Below are 24,970 nucleotides of genomic sequence, written 5' to 3'. Positions count from 1 at the left end.
ATTCTGGGGCAATTTGGGATGAGGCAACAAATGCTGGTCTTGCCAGTGGCACTCATGTCCAGTGGGGAGAGAATTCCAGGTCAACCCACTGTTCCTCTCAAATTTGTCCCAATTACATTGGCCCAAGCCCTTCAGCCAATGATAGGGGTCCCAGTGCTGGTGGGGCTGCATAGAGCCCCTGCCCTCCTCGATGCTGCTTCCTCCAATTCCTCCTGAAGAAGGGCTCATGCCTGAAACGTCGATTCTCCTGTCCTTGGATGCTGCCTGACCTGCTGCGCTTTCCCAGCAACACATTTTCAGCTCTGATCTCCAGCATCTGCAGTCCTCACTTTCTCCTAGAAGATTTTAGCCTACTGTGAATCCTCTTGCAAGGATGCCTTCCTTGAAGAAGCTCTCTTCCTCCTTCTACAAGGATTTCAGTGAGTCCCTCTCTCATTGCACACCCCAGGTCATCTCCTCTGCCCAGAAGCTCTTCAGCTACGTTCTCAAACAATTCCTGAGGGAGGGCTCATACCCAACACGTCGATTCTCCTGCTCCTTGGATGCTGCCTGACCTGCTGTGCTTTTCCAGCAACACATTTTCACCTCCAATTTATCCCCCAGCCAAGGTTCAGTTCAGTTCAGTTCTTGACCAATGGGACAGGTAACTCAATGAATGCCTACTTAAGATAAAAAAATTCCTTGAGGTTGTGTTAAAATGTAATTTACTTTTACAAATGTTTTTATTGTAAATGTGAAAATGTGCCTATTATATAATACATAGCATAGTCATAGCATTTGAATAAAAATAGTACAAATCTTTTACACGTATAAAATTCTCTGGATTATTTGAAAATAAAACAGTTCAATATTTACAGAAATCTCACTTTTCAATGCACATCCTTTAACACTGACACCTGCTCCCTCACCTCCCTCAGCATTAACACAAAGAAAGAATAAACAGCAACCTAAATTGCTTTTAGAAAATATTTATAAAAGACATTTGGCAACCTATCTAACAAACAGCCATACCCTCATTACTGATGAATCTTTCTTGGGATCAGGATCTGAATATACAGCATAGCAAAGGATGCTGACAAACAATTCATAAGTAATAGTAAGTTAGAGTATGAGAGAAAGCTAGCTATAATTTTTTAAGAACACCCAAGAGCTTTTATAGATATTTAAAATGGAAACAAGTTAACAAAATGAATAATGGTGAATAAAGAGATGGCAATGAATCAACAAGTATTTGGCATCAGTAACATCCTAGAAATAAATCACAAACTGGAAAGGTGGCATGAACTCTAGAAAATTGCCATCACAAGAGAAGTGAGCAAATCATTGAAGGTGGAGATTGACAAGACCCCAAGTCCTGATAGACTTCATCCCGTGGGCTTTGAAAGAAATGGTTAGTGAGATAATTGGTGCATTTATACCATCCACCATAGGGAAGATACTGGAAGCTATTATTAAATACGTTGTGTCAGAGCACATAGAAAAATTCAAGGTAATCAGGCAAAGGAAACATGGTTCGGAGGAAGAAAAGTTATGTTTAACTAATTCATTAGAGTTCTCGGAGGCAGTAATGTGCAATGGAACAGGGCGCTAGTGGATGTACTATAATTAGAATTCCAAGTGGCATTTGATAAAGTGCCACATCAAAGGTTATTTAAGAAAGAAATGCTCACTATGTAGAGGGTAACATATTGGCATTGATATAAGATTGGCTAGCTAACAGGAAGCAGATATTGGGTATAAATGGGTTATTTTCTGGTTGGTAAGATGTGATGAATGATGTGCCACTGGGGTCAGTGCTGCAAACTCAACTGTTTATAATTTCTATAAATAAACAGATGGAAGAGATTGAATGGAGATAAATTTGTTGATGACACAAAGAACAGGTAAGAAAGAAAACAAAGCTGACATAAGGAGGCTAAAAAGGGGCATTGAGAGGTTAAGTGAGCAGGCAAGGATCTGGCAAATGGAACATGATATGGTTAATGTGAAAGGTCTATTTTAGCAGGAAAAATAAAAAGGAAGCATACTTTCTAAACAGAGATTGCAGAGCTGTGAGGTGTACAGGGATCTGGATGGCCTAGAGCATGAAGTATATTGGTTAGTATGCAGGTACAGCAAGTAAGTATGAAGCTAATAAGAACATTACAATAAGAACATCTTCTCAAAACTCAAGAACATTACAGTTTATTGCAAGACAAATCAAATGCAAAATTAGGAAGATTATGCTTAAGTTATACAGGGCACTGGAGAGTACTGTGTACTGTCAAGGCCTTATTTACAGAAATATGCAAATTTGTTGGCAGTATTTCAGAGAAGGTTTACTAAATTAATGCCCGGAAATGGGTGGGTTACTTTCTGAGGAAAGGTTGGACAGGCTCGGCCTATATCAGTGGAAGTTTGGAAAATATTTTAATGTTGCGTCCTGTGCACTGTGACATGGAATGGCAGGAGGAGGATCCAGTGATTTAGGCTCTGCACAAGGGATGGGAAGCTACAGCAGGGTGAAGAGTCAGAGCAACAAACAATCCTCAGCCAATACCTACCTCCAGAAGAGACTGAGTTGAAGAAAATAAATTGAAAAAAAGAAAATTGGATAGAAAGATGCAGAGGAAGGAAGTGAAAATTTGCTCTTGGTGCAATTCACATCGTGACGAAAATCTCCCAATCTGGAACTTTATAAATAACTAATTCTCAGAATGTGGGTGATAGGCTGCTTTCTTAAACATTGCAGTCCAAATGCAGTTCCTCTATCAGTCAATTGTAGGAGGGGCATCATGAGGGAATCGCATTGGTATAGCTCTGGAGTCATGCATCACCCAGACTGAGTGACATTTGCAGGTTTCCTTCCCTAAAGGACATGAATTGGCAAGTTGGGTTTTTCCAATTGGGTTATTGTTTCACGGTTCCGAGACCAGCTCTTTATTTCCAAATTTACTAAAAGCAAATTAAATTTTTAAACTGACCTGATGGAATTTAACCTTCAGGCCAAAGGGCCTATTTCCACACTGTAGGGATTTGATCTGGATCATAACAACTGCACTCCCTGATTTTCTCCATAGATTTACCAATAAATATTGACAGTCCAAGGTTTACACTCATGTTGAGCTGCTGTAGATTGGGGTTAGACTGTGAAATCTACACAAAATCCAGTGTGTGCAACATCATGAGCTTCATCAAAACAGTAAAGAACAGAAGGGAAATGGAATCTGAAATGCTCTCTCTCTCTACAACAGGTAAAGAGATGTGTGGTTCGGGTTTAGAATTTTGCTTCTTCTCTTGTTAAAATCAAACTTGGTTCAGAAATTGACCTGGAAAGTAAAATAAATTTTAGATTTCACAACAAACAGTCTGACTGAATTGTAGCTTTATTATTGCCTCCAGCACTATCACATTGACCTAGCAACAAACTCTGTTCTCCCATGACAGCAGAATCATAGGAACACCACTCTTCGCATATTCCCCTCCCAAGTCACTCACCATCCTGACTTGGAAATATATCATCATTCTTTCACAGTCTCTGGGTCAAAATGCTAGAATTCCAGCCCTAACAGCACTGTGTGCACTTGTACCTCAAACAATGCAGTGGTTCAAGAAAGGAACTCACCACCACCACCTTCTCAGGGGCAATTAGGGATGACCCCAGCAGCAGTGTCTATTTGATGTGAATCAACATTCTTCACGTTTTCACTCTACACACAACCTTCATGCCTGCACTCATTAGGATTTTCACATCCCTCTCACTTCCTGCTGCTCCAAAGACTAAACTTTCCTTCAAGTTGCCATTTTGCCTGTGAAGGCCAAAACTCCACTCCAACCACAGAATCCAATCTCAGCAACTGGGCAGGAACCGGGAGACGCACCCAAAATAAGTAGCAACGTGGCATTGCCTCAGCACTCAACCTCCGACAGTGCGGCGCTCCCTCAGCGCTGACCCTCCGACAGCGCGGCGCTCCCTCAGCGCTGACCCTCCGACAGTGCGGCGCGCCCTCAGCGCTGACCCTCCGACAGCGCGGCGCGCCCTCAGCGCTGACCCTCCGACAGCGCGGCGCGCCCTCAGCGCTGACCCTCCGACAGCGCGGCGCGCCCTCAGCGCTGACCCTCCGACAGCACGGCGCGCCCTCAGCGCTGACCCTCCGACAGCGCGGCGCTCCCTCAGCGCTGACCCTCCGACAGTGCCCACTCCCTCAGCGCTGACCCTCCGACAGCGCGGCGCTCCCTTTGAAAGTATTAGCCTAAATTTTGTATTTGACTCTCTAGAATGGATCCCGTACCCAGAACCATTCCATCACAGAGTGTACAATGACTGAGTCACATGGAGGGGAATGTTTGTTGCTGGAATGTAGTTTTCACATTGAGTCAGGTACCTTCCTGGTGCGGTTTGTCAGGAGACTGCTGCTGTCTCGGATCCTTCCATCAGAGGCTCTGGTTCATAGTCTGATTTCTGTAGTTCCATCCTGTAACAGAGGGAGATGAAGGTGAGGGTCGGAGAGCTGAGATCCTCATTCATGAAATGACTGTGGCACAGAATACGGAGCTTAGGCTGATGGCTTTGGGGGTCAGTGAGATCACGTTATTTTGAAAGTTCCTTCTCGAGATTTCCCTGAGCACTACTTATCGATTCTCATTCCCATTCCCTTGGTTGTTCACTGACGCAATCATGTAGCAACAGTAGACTCAGAGCTATACAGCATGGAAATAGACCCTTCAGTCCAATTTGCCCACACGGATATCCTAAATTAATCTAGTCTCATTTGCTAGCATTTGGCCCATAACACTCTTAAACTCTTCCAACGCATTGCATCCCAGCAATGATCTTCTACAACCTCTTCCATCAGGCAGAAGATACAGAAGCCTGAACGCACTCACCAGTAGGTTCAGGGACAGCTTCTTCCTGGCCATTATTAGACTATTGAATGGACTGTCTAGCCTCAAATAATACTGACCTTGCTAACGTTGATCTCTTGTACGCCCTGTGCAATGTTACCTGTATGCCTCCGTCAAAATGTTTTGTTCTGTACATCCTTGCTTACTATCATCTGCCTGTAATGCTCATAAACAAAGCTTTTCACTGTACGTCGGTACAAGCGACAATAAATAAATCTATCATACATACATCCAAATGCCTTTTAAATTTTGTAGCTTCTATATTTCTGATGACAGATTGAAATTTGGATACAAATTGAAACCATGTGAGAAGGATTCATCAATATCCTCATTTAGGAGCTTGCTATTAAACCCAAAGCTGCCAATACAAAGAAAACATTATTTTCTCAGACAGCATTATATATAAATTGGTCCAAAAGAACTGACATAAATTAGCAACAAATACTTTAAAGAAAACCCAACATTCACTTTGACACACAAAAAACCAGCTCCAAAACATATACTGGTGAGATTACATTTTAATGTCCACCTCTGACTTAGTCCCTGCATCATTCCATGATTTGGGAAATTGTGATCAGATAACATAAACATAATTTTTAAATTATCCAATCGACAATGTCAACTGCATGTACTGCAAGTAACTGCAGGTAGCAGCTTCTGAACTCCTGCAGACTTAAGCTAGTGATTCTACATTCATTTGTAAACGATTCAGTTGTCCAGTTAACTGATTATTCTGTTGTTTAGACCAGTCTCTCTCCCTTTGCAGCCTCACCCCCTCCAACTCCCAACCCTCCCACTTCACGCTCCTTACACCCAGACTCCCCCCCCCCCCCCCAAGTCACCTCCACCTCTGAGTGGGTCTTTCTGCAGCAAGTAAATGCTCGAACCTGCCTGTGAGTGGTGGAGCCGTCTGTCAGAGATTCTGACAGCCCCACGTTTAGAGGAGATAGATTTCTGATTGGTTGGCCTGGTGATTAAGACCAGAAAGCATAGGATCAGAAATAGGCCATTCGGCCTATTGAGGGAGTAAGTGAGGACTGCAGATGTGTGGTGCTGGAAAAGCACAGCAGGTCAGGCAACATCGAGGAGCAGGAGAATCAACATTTCGGGTACAAGCCCTTCATCAGGAAGGGGGCTTGTCAGCCAAGGGGGTGGAGAGATAAATGGAAAGGGGAGTGAGGCTTGGGGAGGGGAACGTAGCTGACAGCGTAGCTGAAGGTGGGGGAGAAGGTGATAAGTCAGAGAGGAGGACAGAACAGACAAATGGGAAGGAAAATGGACAGGTAGGACAGGTCAAGAGGGTGGTGTTGAGTTGAAAGTTGGATCTAGGATAAGAGGGGGGTGGGGGGGGAGGGGAAATGAGGAAACTGGTGATATCCACAATAATCCCATGTGGTTGGAGGGTCCCAAAGTGGAAGATGAGGTGTTTTTCCTCCAGGCATCGGGTGGTTAGGGTTTGGCGATGGAGGAGGTCCAGGATCTGCATGTCCTCGGCAGAGTGGCAGGGGAAGTTGAAGTGTTCAACCATGGGGTGGTGGGGTTGTTTTGCGCATGTCCCGAAGATGTTCTCTGAAGCACTCTTCAAGGAGGCATCCCTGTCTCCCCAGTGTAGAGGAGATCTCATCAGAAGCGACGGATACAGTAAATGACATGTGGAATGGAAGGCTAAAATTCTGACGGAAGTGGAAGGCTCCTTTGGGTCCTTGGACGGAGGTGAGGTTGGGGTTGGGGGGGGGGGGGGGGGGGGGGTTGCAGGTTTTGCAATTCCTGAGGGTGGCAGGGGAAGGTGCTGAGAGGGGAGGGTGGATTGGTGGGGGGTGTGGATCTGAGAAGGAAGTTGTGGAGGGAATGGTCTTTACGGAATGTGGATAAGAATAGGGAGAGAAATATATCCCTGGTGGTGGGGTCCGTTTGTTAGTGGAGGATGATGCGATGTATCCAGAGGTTGGTGGGGTGGAAGGTAAGGACCGGGGGATTCTGTCCTTGTTGTGATTGGAGGGGTGGGGTTTGAGGGCAGAGGTATGGGAAGTGGAGGAGATGCACTGGAGAGCATCATCAACCACGTGAGAGGGGAAATTGCAGTCTTTAAAGAAGGAGGCTATCAGGTGTGTACTGTGGTGGAACTGGTCCTCCTGGGAACGGATGCGGCAGAGGCGGAGGAAATTGGGAATGCAGGATGGTGTTTTTACTGGAGGGAGCGTGGGGAGGAGATGTAGTCCATTCGGCCTATCGAGCCTGCTCCATCCTTCAATAACATGGTGGCTGAGCTGATGTTCCTAACTCCACTTTCCTGCCTTTCCTCCATAATCCTCAATTTATTTACTGATTACGAACCTATCTCTCTCAGATCTAAATATACTGAATCACCCAGCCTCCACAGCCCTCTGTGGTAAAGATTTCCCCACATTCACTCCCCTCCTCATCGGTCTTAAATTTGCGACCCCTCATTCTGAGATTGTTCCCTCTGGGGAAAACCAGTCTGTCCACACCTATCTTAAAGAATCTTGAACTATGGGATATAGGAGCAGAATTAGGCCATTGAATGACGGAGCAGATTCAATTGTGGTTGATATTTTTTATCATTCTCTTGCTTTCTCCCTGTAACCTTTGATCTCCTCACTCATCAAGAACCTATCTATCTCTGTCATAAATACACACACTGACTTAGCCTCCACTGCTCTCTGTAGCAATGAGTCCAACAGATTCCCCATCCTGTGGCTGAAGAAATTCCCCCTCATCTCAATTCTAAAGGGTTGTCCCTCCACTCTGAAACTGTGCCCTCAGGTCCTAGTCTCTTCTACTCATGGAAACATCTTCCCACGTCCACTTTACCCAGGCCCCTCAGTATTCTGTAAGTTTCAATCAGATTCCATCCACCTCCCCCACCCACCCCACAATATCCTTCTAAACTCCACTGAGTACAGACCTAGAGTCCTCAACCACTCCTCATATGGTAAGCCCTTTATCCCTGGGATCATTCTTACAAACTTCCTCTTAACCCCCTCCAAGGCCATCACATCCTTCCTTAGATACAGGGAACAAAACTGCTCACTGTACACCGAATGCAGCCTAACCAAAGTGGTATGTAGCCTCAGCAGTACATACCTGATCGTGTATTCTAGCCTCCTTGAAATAAATGCCAACATTGTATTTGCCTTCCTGGCTGCCAACTGAAGCTGCATATTAAACTTGAGTGTCCTAAACGAGAACTCCCAAATCTCTTTGTGCTTCAGATTTCCAAAGCCTCACCCCATTTAGAAAATAATCTACACCTTTATTCTTAAGGTTATAAGAGCAGGAATCAGACCATTCGGCCCTTTGAGTCTGTTTTCAATCCCATTCTCCTTGTTTCTCCCTGTAACTTTTGATCCCCTTGACAATCAAGAACCTATCTATCTCAGTCTTAAATATACTCAATGACCTGGCCTCCACAGCCTTCTGAGGCAATGAATCCCATAGATAGATTCACCGCTCTCTGGCTGAAGAACTTTCTCCTTACCTTTGTTCTAAAGGGTTTTCCCTTTACTATGAGGCTGTGCACTTGGGTCCTAATCTTCCTATCAAAGTGTATAATGTCACACTTTCCCATATTATATTCCATCTCTTGTAGTGATCCAATCCTTCTGCAGCCTCCCTCCTCAACACTGTCCCTACATCCTTCTCGTATGTTTAAATCAGATCACCTCACATTCTTCTACATTCTAAAAAGGACAGGTCTAATCTACTCAACCTCTCCTCATCAGAGTATCCCTCCATAACTACTACCAGCCAAGTGAACCTTCTCCAATGCCAGCGTATCTTTCCTTAGGTCAGAGGCCCAAGGGGGAAATTGGGGGAAGTAGGTAGGGTGGAGTGGGGTGGGGAAGGGGTGGTGGGAAGGTGAAGGAGAGGGGCCCCTGCTCTCTCTGAGCTTCACTTCCTTTGGGTAGCTTCCTACCCACAGCAATAAAGAGGTTAAAGTTCCTTCCACAGTACCAACCCCTTACAACATCCCCCCCCCCTTACCCGTTCTGATGTTCGTAATTGAGTTCCTTCTCCTCCACATACTCCATCTCTTCCTCCTCCTGCTGCGCCCGGTTCTTACGGAGAAGTTGAATACCAACCACAGCAATAACAATCAGCACGACCAGGCCAGTGGCACAGCCAATCACAATCCCCAGGATCATCATCTCCGAGTACGTGACTGCAACATGAAACATGGAGAGAGAGAGGTTAAACCCAGCAACTGAGCGATATCTCACTTCCCAACAACACAGAAAGATCCCAGTATCCATCCTCAAATGAAGGGTGGGGTAGCCAAGTGACAGGATGAGCCACGGAAATGGTTGGAGACAGGGATATTGAGGATGTGATCAGTCAGGTCTCCCCAACAGTTCCATAGGTCACTATCACGCCCACACACACACACATTACACCATATAACCAAAAACAACGAGGTTTCACAACACTTTACAATGATCTCCTAGAAAGAGATCCAATCACAGCCAAGGGGGCAGGGATATAGAGAGTGGGGCAGAGGAGAGGGGAAGAGGGTGAGCAGAGAGGCTGGGGAGGGTCTGTAGAGGGGACAAGGAGAGACAGGTCAGGACTCTGGGCTCAGACACATTCACTTTTCATTTCATTAATTGTCCTTATGAGGAAGTGTATAAAGGATCAGGTTTAAGGAAAGGTGCTGGGTGCTCGGTGTTGCTGGACGAGACAATCACTGACCGAGATGGTGATCTAAGTCTCTCCTTCAGAGACTTCAGGACAATAATCTTGGCAGGACAGAGGGAGTGCCGCACTGTCGGAGGGTCAGTGCTGAGGGAGTGCCGCAATGTTGGAGGGTCAGCGCCGAGGGAGCGACGCACTGTCGGAGGGTCAGTGCTGAGGGAGCGACGCATTGTCGGAGGGTCAGTGCTGAGGGAGCGCCGCATTGTTGGAGGGTCAGCGCCGAGGGAGTGCCGCACTGTCGGAGGGTCAATGCTGAGGGAGTGGGCACTGTTGGAGTGTCAGTGCTGAGGGAGTGCCGCACTGTCGGAGGGTCAGTGCTGAGGGAGTGCCGCACTGTCGGAGTGCCGCACTGTCGGAATTATTGTCTTTTTGTTCAGTTGTTAAGTGGAGGACTGAGCTGTCTCCTCAGGTACAATCCAAGATAAAATCTCTATGGTACTGTTCCAAATCTGAGCAGCAGCTTCTTTCTGGAGACCTTGGCCAATATTTAACTCCAAGCAACAATATTAAACCAAGGTTAAAGGTACTTATCACATAATTACTTGTAGGAATATTTTGCCAGTTGTAAATGTCGCTCCCATACAGCAACAGTGGTTACAATGTTAAAATACTCCACTGGATATAAAGCACTTTGGAAGCTCAGAAATGGTGGAAGGTAGTATTTAAATTCCAATTTTCATTTTGTAATTGTGACGTGAATCCCACAGCTGAGATATTGCTGAATAAAACCAGCTGTAGGAGCCCTTCCCCATCTCAACAACTTCAACAAACCTTTATGGACAACACTCAGTTTGATTTCTCCAGCGACACCATGTACATCTGGGGGATTCTTCACACTGCACAAAAACGTTCCATTGTCTGTGAATTGCAGGTTACTGATCGTGATCGATCCATCCTTTTTCCAAATGTTGCCAGACCAGGATATACGATCCTTAAAACGACCTCCAGAAGGTGGAAATGGCTCCTCATGATAGTAAAAGACCTGTGTAAGGGAGAGGGTTTTACAGGATTCACACTTCATTCCATCTTCATGTATGGAGCTGTCCCTGTCCTGGGAGTGTTTGATAAGGACAGTGTATAGGAAGCTTTATTCTGTATCTAACCCTGTGGTGGAAGGACCTTATTGCTCTACAAAAATGTCAGAGGAGATTTACACGAACATTGCCAGATTGAAAGTTGGAAAGATTGGATAGGCTCAGGTTGTTTGTACTGTCATTGAATCCTCCACTACCAACATCCTGGGCTACCACTGTTGAGAAATTGAATTGGACCAGCCAAATAATCATAGTGGCTGTAGGAGCAGGTCAGGAGCTAGGAATTCAAGGCTCAGTGTAGGGACCACAACTTCTCACTTTATACATTAACGATCTAGATGGAGAAACTGAGGGCATTCTGGCTAAGTTTGCAAATGATACAAAAATAGGTAGAGGGACAGGTCATATTGAGTAGGTAGGGAGCTACAGAAGGATTTGGTCAGGTTAGGGGAGTGGGCAAAGAAGTGGCAGATGGAGTACAATGTGAGAAAGTGTGAAGTCATGCACTTTGGAAGGAAGAATACAGGCATGGACTATTTTCTAAATGGGGAGAGAATTCAGAAATCCGAACTGCAAAGTGACTTGGGAGTTCTCGTCCAGGATTCTGTCAAGGTAGACTTGCAGGTTGAGTCAGTAGTTGGGAAGGCAAATACAATGTTGTCATTCATCTCAAGAGGACTAGAATATAAAAGTAGGGATATACTTCTGAGGCTTGAAAAGGCTCTGGTCAGACCATATTTAGGAGAATGGGGGGGTGGGGGGGGGGGGAAAGAGGGGATCTTATAGAAACATATAAAATTATGAAGGGAATGGATAAGATAGAAGTATAGAGGATGTTTCCACTGGTTGGTGAAGCTAGGACAAGAGGGCATGGCCTCAAGATTAGAGGGAGCAGACTTAGGACTGAATTGGGAAGGAAATTCTTCACTCAGAGGGTTGTGAATCCATAGAATTCCTTATCCATGGAAGTGGTTGACGCTACTTCAGTAAATGTTTTTAAAACGAAGGTAGATTTTGTTTGAACAATGAATGAACTAAGGGATACGGTGAGAGGGTGGGTCGGTGGAGCTGAGTCCATGAAAAGATCAGTCACGATCTTATTGAGTGATGGGGAAGGCTCAAAAGGGCCAGACAGCCAATTCCTGCTCCTAGTTCTTACGGTCTTACGTATTGTGTGCAGTTTCGGGTTCCATACCTCAGAAAGAATGTACTGACTCTGGTGCAGGTCCAAAGGAGGTTCACGAGAACGGTACCAGGAATAAAAAGCTTAACTGATGAGAAACATTTGAGGACTCTGGGTCTATACTCAATGGAGTTTAGAAGGATGAGTGGAGATCTAATTGACACATACAGAATACTGAACAGTCTGGACAGAGTAGATGTTGGGAAGATATTTCCATTGGTAAGAGAGACTAGGACCCGAGGACACAGCCTCACAGTAAAGGGAAGAACAGAGATAAGGAAAAACTTCTTCAGCCAGAGTGGTGAAGTTCTTTCATCTGTAAATCGCAAAACTTTTTTTAAAAAAGTTACATTCTCAAATGAACTTTAACAATTGGTCCATGTCAGCCCAGATATTGTATTGAAGGTGTTAGCTCCTTGTGTGAGGCTGTGTGTGCCACAATGGTCAGACTGATTCTAATCTAAAAACGGATTTACAGAGTCTTACAAGGATTCATGCAGTTTTTGAGCACAGTAAAATGTAATTCTCCAAGTACAAATTCACCCCATAAACTTGTAGGTGTGTGTGTGTGTGTGTGTGTGTGGGGAGGGGGATGTGGGGGGAGGGGGATGTGGGGGGGGGGGGTGGGTGGGCATCATGAGTGTAAAGGGGTGTGTGTGTGTGTGTGTGTGTGTGTGTGTGTGAGAGTGAGTGTAAAGGGGTGTGTGTGTGTGTGTGTGTGTGTGAGAGTGAGTGTAAAGGGGTGTGTGTGTGTGTGTGTGTGTGTGTGAGAGTGAGTGTAAAGGGGTGTGTGTGTGTGTGTGTGTGTGTGTGTGTGTGAGTGAGTGTAAAGGGGTGTGTGTGTGTGTGTGTGTGTGTGTGTGTGAGTGAGTGTAAAGGGGTGTGTGTGTGTGTGTGTGTGTGTGTGTGTGTGTGTGTGTGTGTGTGTGTGTGTGTGTGTGTGTGTGTGTGTGTGTGTGTGTGTGTGTGTGTGTGTGTGTGTGTGTGTCTGTCTGTGTGGTGCAGTGGGGTCACCTGTAGTGTGACATGAACCCAAGGTCCCGGTTGAGACCATCCCCATGGGGACCGCACTTGGCTATCAGCCTCTGCTCAGTCACGTTTCGTTGTTGCCGGTCCCGAAATCTGCCTTGGAGGACAGTCATCAGAAGGTCTGAGGTCAAATAGCGGGGTCTGGGGCATTCAACCTCGGACCTTAGGGGTACCATCCTCCAAGGCAGACTTCGGGACAGGCAACAATGAAAAGTGGCCGAGCAGAAGCTGATAGCCAAGTTTGGTCCTCATGGGGATGGTCTCAACCGGGACTTTGGGTTCATGTCACACTACAGGTGACCCCACTATACTACACACGGACACAAATAGACAGACAGACACACACACAAAATCCTACAGACACTCACTCACACTCCACACACATAGACCTCCCCCCCGCCCCGCCCCCACACACACATATACGTTTGTGGGGTGAATTTGTATTTGCAGAATTACATTTTACTTTGCTCAAAAAATGCATGAATCCATGTAAGACTCTGTAAATCCATTTTTTAAGATTAGAATCAGTCTGACCATTGTGGCACAGACAGCCTCACACAGGGAGCTAACACCTTCAATATATTATCTGGGCCGACATGACACGAATTATTAAGTTCATTTGAGAATGTAACTTTTTAAAATGGTTTTGCGATTTACAGATGAAAGAACTGAAACCAACATGATCATTTAAAAAGATGAGAGACTTAACAAACAATCCAGGTCTTTTTCAATATATAATTTCAGTTCTCTCACACTGTAAACTTTTGCTATAAATTCTGTGTCTTACAATCTTATTCTCCACAACCACCTGAAGGAGCAGCGCTCCCAAATAAACTATAAACTGGTGTTGTTTGACTTTTTTTAAACTTTGTAACTCCCCAAGGCCCGTCCACCATCCAGAAGGCACACGTCAGGAATGTGACGCAATAAGCCCACTTGCCTGAATGGGTGCAGTTCCAACAATATTTGAGGAGCTTGACATCATCCAGGAGATAGCAGCCTGCTTAACGGAAACCATGTCCACAAGTATCCACTCCCACCACCACTGATGCTGAGTATTAGTGTGTACCGGTTACAAGATGCACTGCAGAAACTCTGCAAGGCTCCTTCAATAGCACATTCCAAACCCATAACCACTTCCATCCAGAAGGACAAGGGCAGCAGATACATGGGAACACCAGCCAGTTCCTCTCTAAGCCACTCACCACCCTAACTTGGAAAGGTTTTGCTGTTCCTTCACTGTCGCTGGGACAATCCCTGAGGGCATTGTGGGTCAACCCATAGCACATGGACTGTAGTGGTTTAAGAAAGCAGGTCCCAAGGGCAACAAGGAATGGGCAATAAATACTGACCAAACTATACCCACATTTCAGGACAGCAGTAAAAAAGTCAACTTTCCACCTTAAAATGCTTTTCGTGTCCACACAGTGGGTTTTTGCTACTCATAAATAAATCAGTTCTCCTCGGGTCACTGTATTCTTGTGATGTTGATTGATAGTCAATAGGGAGAAATCAAACTCTTCATTTATGTTAATGTCTCTATTCAATCCCGTCTTAACCTTCCCGGCTCAAACTAATCCAACTTCACCAGTCTCTCCACATTCACTGAACTTCCCTATTTTGCTGACTAATGTGCTGCCTGTTCTTCAGGCACTGGCAGGTTTCTCTTTCCGATTTGGGCCTGTTACAGGGCAGGACCACGAACTGGGTCAGGGGCACCAGCCCAACACTATGGTGACTTTCCTCCTCAATGTTTAGTTCAGGCAAGCCCTCGTAGCCCCCGCACCACGTGTCGTCACAGTCAGGATTCAGTGACTTTTGATTGAGAGTGACTGAGGTTCTCCATCTTCATTGGCCACAGATCATGGCAATGTGAAGCCCACATGTTTAAATAAAAACAGCATTGCTGTCCTGCCTCTCAATGTGACAGACAGTGCAGGGGTGAAAGGAATGTAATCGTTTTTCACAGCTGCAGAATGTTGAAATTTACTCAAGAAGAAGCTGAATCATTGCTCGGTGCAAGTTCCAGTTGAACATTTCACCAGCAATGAGCCAATACTGTGAACCCTTTCACATGATCCAGGCATTCTGATATTTAGAGCACTGTCATGGAAACTGTTTCATATCTACATCAATGGGAAATTGGATTTCAAAATAGGGACAAGTGGGTGTTGGTTACTTCTGTGAGGCTTTTTCCATTTAAACAAAGTTCAAAATGTCCTCCTGGATCAGTGATTTGAATCCAGTATTTATTAAAAGGACAGGAAACTTGTGGACCCCTGGGGTATGAATGGAAAGATGTTTATACTTTTGGCTGTACACAGTTATTGGTAGAGTAAACATGTAAAGCTTTGGTTTCAACTCAAAAGAATCTGGGAATAGCTAGTCTTAATTCAGTTCAGAGGACATAAGGGTTGAGTTCAGAAGCAAGAATAGTTTTTCTCAGGGAACAAGACAACTTTAGTTTGCAAAACTTCCAAACTGGGCAAATTCAGTCAGAAATGTCCAAATTATTAGAACTGAGAAAATTCCAGCTCTCAGGTTTATGTAAAGATCATGTTGGAAAGTACTCATCGACCTATCTCCATAGCCCACAGGAAAAATACTGTAATAAATGGAACCTTAAAGGGTTGAGATAGTGATAGAACTTTCCTGAAATTGATCTTTGAAAAGAATATTGATTGGAGACATGTTTTAACTCTGTTTTGTTGTGTGTGTATATTTAGACTACTTTGTTTTCTTATTTCTACCAATCTGCAAATCAAAGAAAACTGTAGCCTTGAGTGAATATGTTTCAGTGACCACTTTAATTGACTAAACAAAAAAGAAAATTTGATTGGTCAAGCCAGGTTTCACTTGGAGATCTGACTTATCTCCCATTGTCTGGGACCCTAACAGCAATGAATGAGTGAGTAATGAGGGTTGAGTGAGTTAGAGTGGTGAGATTCCAGGTTAGGGACTGCTGGTGGGTTTAAGGGAACTTAGTTGGCTTTGTTAAACCTGTGCAAATGCAAGTGACCTGTACCTGACAGGAGAAGCCCAGGGAATTTCACAAGATACTTACAGACTCCTCATTGCTGCTGTCAGGGTGTCGAAAGTGCCAGGTGACAGTAGTTCGCTTGCTGACAGGAGAACTGGACTGAAAGGTGCATTTCAAACGTTTCTCTGTGCCATTCCGAGCTTCAACATTCCCACTGGTGTAAATATCAACAGCAGCAACACCACTGATACCTGCACAGAAACCACTACATTTATTCCTCATTATCTCATTGACGGGTGTTCAGCAGGAGAAATTTGCAGTCTCTAATCAATTCAAAAAGGGTGATATACTGAATAAACTCTGTACAGTTACACTGTGAGTGACCCTGGACCTGCTGAATAAACACTGACTCTGTACATGACTTGGAGGTGCCAGTGTTGGACTGGGGTGGCATAAAGTTAAAAATCACACAACACCAGGTTATAGTCTAACAGTGCTGCTCTGAAAGCTAGTGCTTTCAAATAACAAATGTTGAACTATAATCTGGTGTTGTGTGATTTTTGATTGACTCCGTACAGGTACCCTTATCAATAATGTCAAGAAATACAAAAACCAGCCCGAGAAACTGTGGCAGACATTTATGCAGATATTTCAATGTTCAGCAAAAACTTAGAGGCAAAAAGAAGTCAGTCATCGATGAGAAGAATGAACCAGAACATGACTCCAGACCCAGTCACATGGTCCATTCTTAACGGATTGGCCTCTCAAGTGACCGAGCCAACCCCTCAGCAGTGGGGCAGTTAGGGATGGCAACAATTGCAATGTTTGTTAGAGAACAAGATCCCAAGGAACTGATTTGGCCATTTAGTAGATTTCCTGCACATTCTGCAGCAGTGTGCCCTCTTAGTTTAGTGTCCAATAGGAATGATTAGCCTCAGGGATTGCCATGGTGACAGAATTGTAACATGCACTTATTGTCCTGGTCAGCACTGGTTTTCAGGAAATGAAGACGTTAAACATGGGCAGTTACACAGCAAACAAGGTTCAACCTGAGACCTGCAAAGCTTGATTGACGAAGTTGGCAAACTCTTTCCAGATCTTAGTGTGTTAGTTACTAACGCACTGTTTACCACATCACTGGAAGGTGGGTTAACGGTCAGAACAGTTCCCAGGTTCTTGCTGTCTGTGTGCATGAGACTGGGGACTTAAGGAGGATGGGCAAAGTGACCATGGCATGGAACAAGGAATCATTCAGATGGGGTGAGGAAGTAGGAGGACTGTTGTGGTAGGGGACAGTATAATGATGGGAATAGGGACTGTTCCCGAGGAGTTAATTGTGTGGCTCAGATACTAGTGTGGGTGGAATGGGTTTCAGATAATGGGTCTCTCTGGCACCAGGACTGGGGTAGAAGGGAGCTGTTCTGCTAGGAGGGGCTTCACTTGAACTGTGTCAGGACCAAATTCCTGGTGAATCCAGAACTAGGGACGTAGAGAAGGCTTCAAATTAATTAGAGGGGAGGGTGGGTTTGGGAGAGAAGACTATGGCAGATTTTCAAGGTAGATATTCAAACACTGATACCCAAAGGGACAGAGTGTACAAGCACAGAAAAACAACAATAAATAGGGTCTACAGGGGAAAATGACAAAAGGCAAAATTAATCATTCTTTACTTGAATGCTTATCAAATGCAAAACAAAATAAATGAAGAGTCCAGAGAAAGTATATCCCTGTCAGGGTGAAAGGAAAGAATGGTAGGTATAGGGAATGCTGGATGACTAAAGAAATTGAGGTTTTGGTTAAGGAGGAAGTATGTGTCAGGTACCGACAGGATAGATCGAGTGAATCCTTAGAAGAGTATAAAGGCAGTAGGAGTATACTTAAGACAGACGTCAGAAGGGCAAAAAGGGGACATAAGATAGCTTTGGCAAATAGAATAAAGGAGAATTCAAAGGGTTTTTACAAATACATTGAGGACAAAAGGGTAACTAGGGAGTGAATAGGGCCCCTCAAAGATCAGAGTGGTGGTGGAAAAGTACAGCAGGTCAGGCAGCATCCGAGGAGCAGGAAAATCGACGTTTTGGGCAAAAGCCCTTCATCAGGCATTCCTGATGAAGGGCTTTTACCCGAAACATTGATTTTTCTGCTCAGAAGATGCTGCCTGACCTGCTGTACTTTTCCAGCATCACTCTGATCTAAACTCTGGTTTCCAGCATCTGCAGGCCTCACTTTTGCCCCATAAAGATCAGCAAGGCGGCCTTTGTGTGGAGCCGCAGGAGATGGGAGAAGATATTAAACCGGTATTTTGCATCAGTATTTACTGTAGAAAAGGACATGGAAGACATAGAATGTAAGGAAACAGCTGGTGACATCTTGAAAAATGTCCATATTACAGAGGAGGAAGTGCTGGATGTCTTGAAACACATAAAAGTGGATAAATCCCCAGGACCTGATCAGGTGTACCCTAGAACTCTGTGGGAAGCTAGAGAAGTGGTTGCTGGGCCTCTTGCTGAGATATTTGTATCATCAATAGTCACAGGTGCGGTGCCGGAAGACTGGAGGTTGGCTAATGTGGTGCCACTGTTTAAGAAGGGCAGTAAAGACAAGCCAGGGAACTATAGACCAGGGAGCCTGATGTCAGTGGTGGGCAAGTTGTTGGAGGGAATCCTGAGGGACGGGATGTACACGAATTTGGAAAGGCAAGGACTGATTAGGAATAGTCAACATGGCTTTGTGCGTGGGAAATCATATCTCACAAACTTGACTGAGTTTTTTTGAAGAAGTAACAAGAGGATTGATGAGGGCAGAACAGTGGACATGATCTATATGGAATTCAGTGAGGTATTTGACAAGGTTCCCCATGGGAGACTGGTTAGCAAGATTAGATCTCATGGAATACAGGGAGAACTAGTCATTTGGATACAGAACTGGCTCAATAGGTAGAAGACAGAGGGTGGTGGTGGAGGGTCGTTTTTCAGACTGGAGGCCTATGACCAGTGGAGTGCCACAAGGATCAGTGCTGGGTCCACTACTTTTCATCACTTATATAAATGATTAGGATGTGAGCATAAAAGGTATAGTTAGTAAGTTTGCAGGTGACACCAAAATTGGAGGTGTAGTGGACAGTGAAGAAGGTTACCTCAGGTTACAACAGGATCTTAAATCAGATGGGCCAATGGGCTGCGAAGTGGCAGATGGAGTTTAATTCAGATAAATGTGATGTGCTGCATTTTGGGAAAGCAAATCTTAGCAGGACTTATACACTTAATGGTAAGGTCCTAGGGAGTGTTGCTGAACAAAGAGACCTTGGAGTGCAGGTTCATAGCTCCTTGAAAGTGGAGTTGCAGTAGATAGGATAGTGAAGGTGGTGTTTGGTATGCTTTCCTTTATTGGTCAGAGTATTGAGTACAGGAGTTGGGAGGTCATGTTTCAGCTGTACAGGACATTGGTTAGGCCACTGTTGGAATATTGCGTGCAATTCTGGTCTCCTTCCTATCGGAAAGATGTTGTGAAACTTGAAAGGGTTCAGAAAAGATTTACCAGGATGTTGTCAGGATTGGAGGATATGAGCTACAGGGAGAGGTTGAATAGGCTGGGACTGTTTTCCCTAGCAGCTGAGGGGTGACCTTATAGAGGTTTATAAAGTCATGAGGGGCATGGATAGGATAAATAGACAAAATCTTTTCCCTGGGATGGGGAAGTCCAGAATGAGAGGGCATAGGTTTAGGGTGAGAGGGAAAAGATATAAAAGAGACCAACGGGGCAACCTTTTCACACAGAGGGTGGTATGTGTATGGAATGAGCTGCCAGAGGAAGTGGTGGAGGCTGGTACAATTGCAACATTTAAGAGGCATTTGGATGGGTATATGAATAGGAAGGGTTTGGAGGGATATGGGACAGGTTCTGGCAGGTGGGACTAGATTGGCTTGGGACATCTGGTCAGCATGGACGGGTTGGACCGAAGGGTCTGTTTCCATGCTGTACATCTCTATGACTCTATGACTCTAATTCATGGCAAAAATACAGGTTAGTGGGTATGATCTTATAGCCAGTACAGAGACATGGTTCTAATGAGATCAAATTCGTAGATGGAAAGATAAGTTGTGATAGGGATATAAAGAGATTACAGAGAGATGCTGATTGGTTTAGTGGGCCAAAAGTTGGCAAATGGAGTGGAATATGGGAAAATGTGAAGTTGTTCATCTTGAAAAGAACAATATTCTTTAAAATGAAGAAATACTGCAGAAAACCGCAAGGACACCAAGTTAAGACTCAGAACAGGAGGACTTTTTCCTCTCAGAGTTGAGAGCCTTTGGAACTCCTTGTGACAGAGAGCTGTGGGGGCAGAGTCCTTATGTATATTTAAGACTGAGGTAGATTCTCGATCAGTCAGGGAAATCAATGGTTGCAGGGAAAAGGCAGGAAAGTGGACATGGAGTATCGATCAGCCATGATCCAATTGAATAGCAGAGCAGACTCAAGGGGCTGAAAGGCCTACTCCTTCTTATTGATATGTAATGTTTTGAAAGGATATGCAGGAAAGAAACGGTGGAATAGAAGTCTTGTTAATTCAGGATGGAATATGTATGAAAGCAAGAAATTATCTTGAATTGAAAGATGCAAGAGTCCAAGTGGGTGCAGGGCATAGAGTCATAGAGATGTACAGCATGAAAACAGACCCTTCAGTCCAACTCGTCCATGCCAACCAGATATCCTAACCTATTCCAGTCCCATTTGCCAACACTTGGCCCATATCTTTCCAAACCCTTCCTATCCATATGCTCATCCAGATGCCTTTTAAAATGTTGTAATTGTACCAGCCTCCACCACTTCCTCTGGCGGCTCATTCCATACACGTACCACACTCTGTGTGAAAAAGTTGCCCCTTAGATCGCTTTTATATCTTTCCCCTCTCACCCTAAACCTATGCCCTCTAGTTCTGGACTCCCCAAACCAGGGAAAAGATCTTGTCTATTTACCCTATCCATACCCCTCTTGATTTTATGAACCGCTATAAAGGTCACCCCTCAGCCTCTGACGCTCCAGAGAAAACAGCCCCAGCCTATTCGATCTCTCCCTACAGTTTGAACCTTGTCAACACACTTGTAAATTTTTTCTGAACCCTTTCAAGTTTCACAACATCCTTCCAAAGAAGGAAAACCAGAATTGCATGCAATATTCCAAAAGTGACCTCACCAGTGTCCTGTACAGCCACAACGTGACCTCCTAACTCCTCTACTCAATGCACTGATCAATAAAGGAGACCAGAATTACACGCAATATTCCAACAGTGGCCTAACCAATGTCCTGTACAGCCGCAACATGACCTCCCAACTCCTGTACTCAATACTCTGACCAATAAAGGAAAGTATACCAAACACCACCTTCACTACCCTATCTACCTGCGACTCCACTTTCAAGGAGCTATGAACCTGCACTCCAAGGTCCCTTTGTTCAGCAATACTCCCTAGGACCTTATCATTAAGTGTATACATCCTGCTCTGATTTGCCTTTCCAAAATGCAGCACCTCACATTTATCTGAATTAAACAAGAAATAACAAACAAGACAAAGCTCTTGGTAGGAGTAGACTGGAGGTCCTTCAACAGTAGATATACTGTAAGACAAAGAATAAATCAGGAGATAATGTAGAAAGACAGTACATTAAATATGGGTGAATTTAATCTTCATGTAGTTTGGGAAAATCAAATTGGTGGAGATACAAGGAAGCATACAAGGAATGTTCAGGACAGTTTCCTTAAACAATATGCTATTGATTCAACTAGGGTCAGGCTATTATGAGGTAGGTTTAAAAACAATCTCAGAGTAAAAGACCCCTTGGAAACAGTGACCATAACATGGTGGAATTTAATGTTCAGTTTGAAAGTGAGAAATTTGGGTTGGGAACAACTGTGTTCAGCTTAAATAAGAGCAATTACAAAAGAAGGATGGTAAAGTTGGCCAAAGGGAACTGGGAAAGGAGTTTGGCAGGAAAGGTGGTTGAGGAAAAATGGCAGACATTTAAGAAATTCGTTTATGACTCACAGCAAAGTTATGTTCCAGTGAGGAAGTTTCTACAGAGATAGTAGATGCCCTGGTCATAATTTCCCAGGAATTCTTAGATTCTGGAAATGTCCTGGAGGATTGGAAAACAGCTATTGTAACACGTAAAAATGGGAGGGAGATTGAAAAAAAAAAACACACAGGTAACTATAGACGAGGTAACACAATGTCTATCATTGGGAAAATGGTCAGGTCTATTATAAACAATTAATAGCAGAACATTTAGAAATACAAGATACAATCAATCAGAGACAACTTTGCGTCATAAAGGGGCAATCATGCCTGAAACATTTATTAGAATTCTTTGAGGAACTAACAAGCCAGATAGATAAAGAGGAACAAATACATTTAATGTATTTATATTTCCAAAAGGCATTTGATAAGGTACCACACATTAGGCTGCTTAATAAAGCAAGGCCCAAGGTATGTGTTAGTATATTAGCATGGACAGAGGATTGGCAAACTTATCGGAAATCGGGGTATGGGTTAAAAAGAGGGCATTTTCATGCTGTCAACCTGTAACAATTAGTTACAATATACTGTATATGAATGACTTGGATAAGGAAAGTGAATGTTTTATAGTCAGGTTTGTGGGTGATACAAAAACAGGTGGAGAGGCAAGTGGAGAGGATAACATCAAGTCAACACAGGGATAGAGATAGATTAAGTAAGTGGATAAAAGATTTTAGCAGATGGAATATAATGTGGAAAGTACAAGATTATGAACTTTGGTAGGAAGAATGGAGGCGTAAATAGAGAAAGACTGCAGAAAGCTGTTGCTGTGCATAAATCACAAAAAAACTAGCATACAATTCCAGTTGGTAAGGATAGGTAACTGGAACGTTGGTCTTTATTTCAAAGAGCTTATGCCTGAAGAAGGGCTGATGCCCGAAACGTCGATTCTCCTGCTCCTTGGATGCTGCCTGACCTGCTGCACTTTTCCAGCAACACATTTTCAGCTCTGATCTCCAGCATCTGCAGTCCTCACTTTCTCCTCAAAGAATTTATTTCAAAGAGAATGGATTATAAAAATAGGGACAGCTCACTCAAACACCACGAACAGACCACAGCTGGATTACTGTGAACAGTTTTGGGGGCTCTTACCTAAGGAAAGGTGTCCAGGCATTGGAAGCAGGTCCAGAGAAGGTTTATTCCACTGATCCCAGGTATTGGAGAGACTGTCTAATGAGGAGATGTTAAGTAGATTCAGCTTGTACTCATTGGAGCTTAGAATAATGAGAGACAACCTTATTGGAACATGCAAGATTCTTAGGAGGCCTGATAGGGTAGATATGGACAGGCTGTTTCGCCTCGTGAGAGAGGCTAGAACCAGAGGGCATTGTCTCAGAGTGAGGGGTCATACATTTAAAAAGATGAGGAGGAAAGTCTTCTCTCAAAGAAGTTTGTGAATCTGTGGAATCCTTTACTGCAGAGGGCTTTCAAGGCTGAGTCATTCCAGGCTGATAGAGATGGATGTTTTAATCAGGAAGGGGAATTCAAGGCTTATAGGGAAAAGGCAGGAAAGTGGAGTTGACAATTGTCAGATCAGGCATCACTGAAGACGGAATAGATTTGAGGGGTTGAATGGCCTACTTATGCTCTCACGTCTTGGAGGACACAACATTGAGATTATCACATCTGACCTCATTTGTACCTTTTTCCTGAATCCATACAATTCCTCTCAGCCAGAATCATCCCCACTGTAATTACTGACCATTGACCACACTGCCTTGATATAGTTCAATGTGCTAGCCACTAGCCACAAACACATTGGGTACTGAGTCGATCACATTGCTCTGGGTCTGGAGTCACATAGAGGCCAGACTAGGGAAGAGCAGTAGATTTCCCAAAAAGACATTAGTGAAACAGCTGGGGTTTTACGACAATCCAACAGTTCAGTCACCGAGTTGTTTAGTTGCAGATTTATTTACCAAATCCCCCGATAGAGTTTGTACACTTATCTCTTTATTTGTTTTTGCTACAAGTCTAGACACAACCACTGTCCTGAAGCTCGAACACATGCAATTTAAAACCAAATGCAATGAGATCGTGGTGATCTGCATCTGAACAATACGCCTCCCTTATTTTCTGTAATTCTTTAGATACAAGAAGCAGCTGATGATTTAACTTTCTGGAATGTTAGAGAAATGATTCCCCGGACTGGGAGCTTGGTTTAACACGGCCAGGGAGGGAGAGAATTTTACTGAGTAAGGGCGGGGGTCTCCTTTAACACTCCAGCAAAATCCAGTCAGAGGACCAAAACTTCAACATTCCCTCTCCCTCCAACAGCCAGCTCAATAAAAACCCACCAACTGCTGAGGCACGTTTTAAAGAAACCCTTTACTCATTAGGACTGACTGCCCCCTCCCCTGAAACTGACAGAGAATGGTTCCTGCTGGATCCCAAAATGGAGTAGATTCCTAGCTCCCAGTCCTGGTGCCACCACTTCCTGGTCCCGAACCTGTGCCACACACTCACCTGGGAATATCAGTGCCAAGGCCAGCATCCAGATTGGGTTCTGGGAATACATGGGGAGCTGCAAATCCCGGGCCCCTCTCACGATCAATCCCGGTTAGAGACGTAGAAAACAGCAGGTGAGAGTCAGAACAGGACAGTACATTATAGAGGCTGGTCTCAAGCCTAACTCCAGGGCACTCCGCCAATAGGAGGGACCACCCATTCAAAAGGTTAATACACAACATCACTGCCACCCTCTGTTTCACTACAGACACTGCTCCCTTTACACTGAACTTGGCTTTAAGATCCACGTCATCTTTGATTCCTCTTGTAAAAAAATAAAAATAATGTTGTACGCTATAAATTATAATTAATTTTAATCAGAGAAAAAACATTGAATAAAGAAGAGCAGAACTCAGACTGAACAAATTAAACTGTTAGAAATGAACATGGCGTTAAAGGGACTATGAAAGGAATATATTTTAGCTAGAAATCGATTTCTAGAGACTAATATTGTCGAGAAAGCGGGTAGCATGGTTTGGAGATTAAGGGTCAGCCATGAGACAGACACTGTTGGTTGAATCGGAGTTAAATTCCACTGTTCATCAGGCCAAGTTGAGTTGTGCGTCTT

General features: G+C 44.2%; 1 protein-coding gene across 1 annotated transcript; it reads right to left on the bottom strand.

The window, feature by feature from the left end:
• Nucleotides 1–703: 703 nt before the first annotated feature.
• On the bottom strand, nucleotides 704–24,531 carry LOC140494270 (myelin protein zero-like protein 2). The gene is made up of 6 exons (XM_072593540.1): nucleotides 24,361–24,531; nucleotides 15,908–16,074; nucleotides 10,369–10,579; nucleotides 8,890–9,067; nucleotides 4,365–4,454; nucleotides 704–3,308 (listed from the first exon to the last, which is right to left on the bottom strand). The coding sequence occupies exons 1-5, from the start codon at nucleotides 24,410–24,412 to the stop codon at nucleotides 4,382–4,384; spliced, it is 681 nt and encodes a 226-aa protein (XP_072449641.1). The 5' UTR covers nucleotides 24,413–24,531; the 3' UTR covers nucleotides 704–3,308; nucleotides 4,365–4,381.
• Between the last annotated feature and the right edge of the window lie 439 nt (nucleotides 24,532–24,970).

This window comes from Chiloscyllium punctatum, chromosome 23, assembly GCF_047496795.1.
Source record: "Chiloscyllium punctatum isolate Juve2018m chromosome 23, sChiPun1.3, whole genome shotgun sequence".
Taxonomy (NCBI): Eukaryota; Metazoa; Chordata; class Chondrichthyes; order Orectolobiformes; family Hemiscylliidae; genus Chiloscyllium; species Chiloscyllium punctatum.
This window is presented reverse-complemented; position numbering and strand designations above follow the sequence as displayed.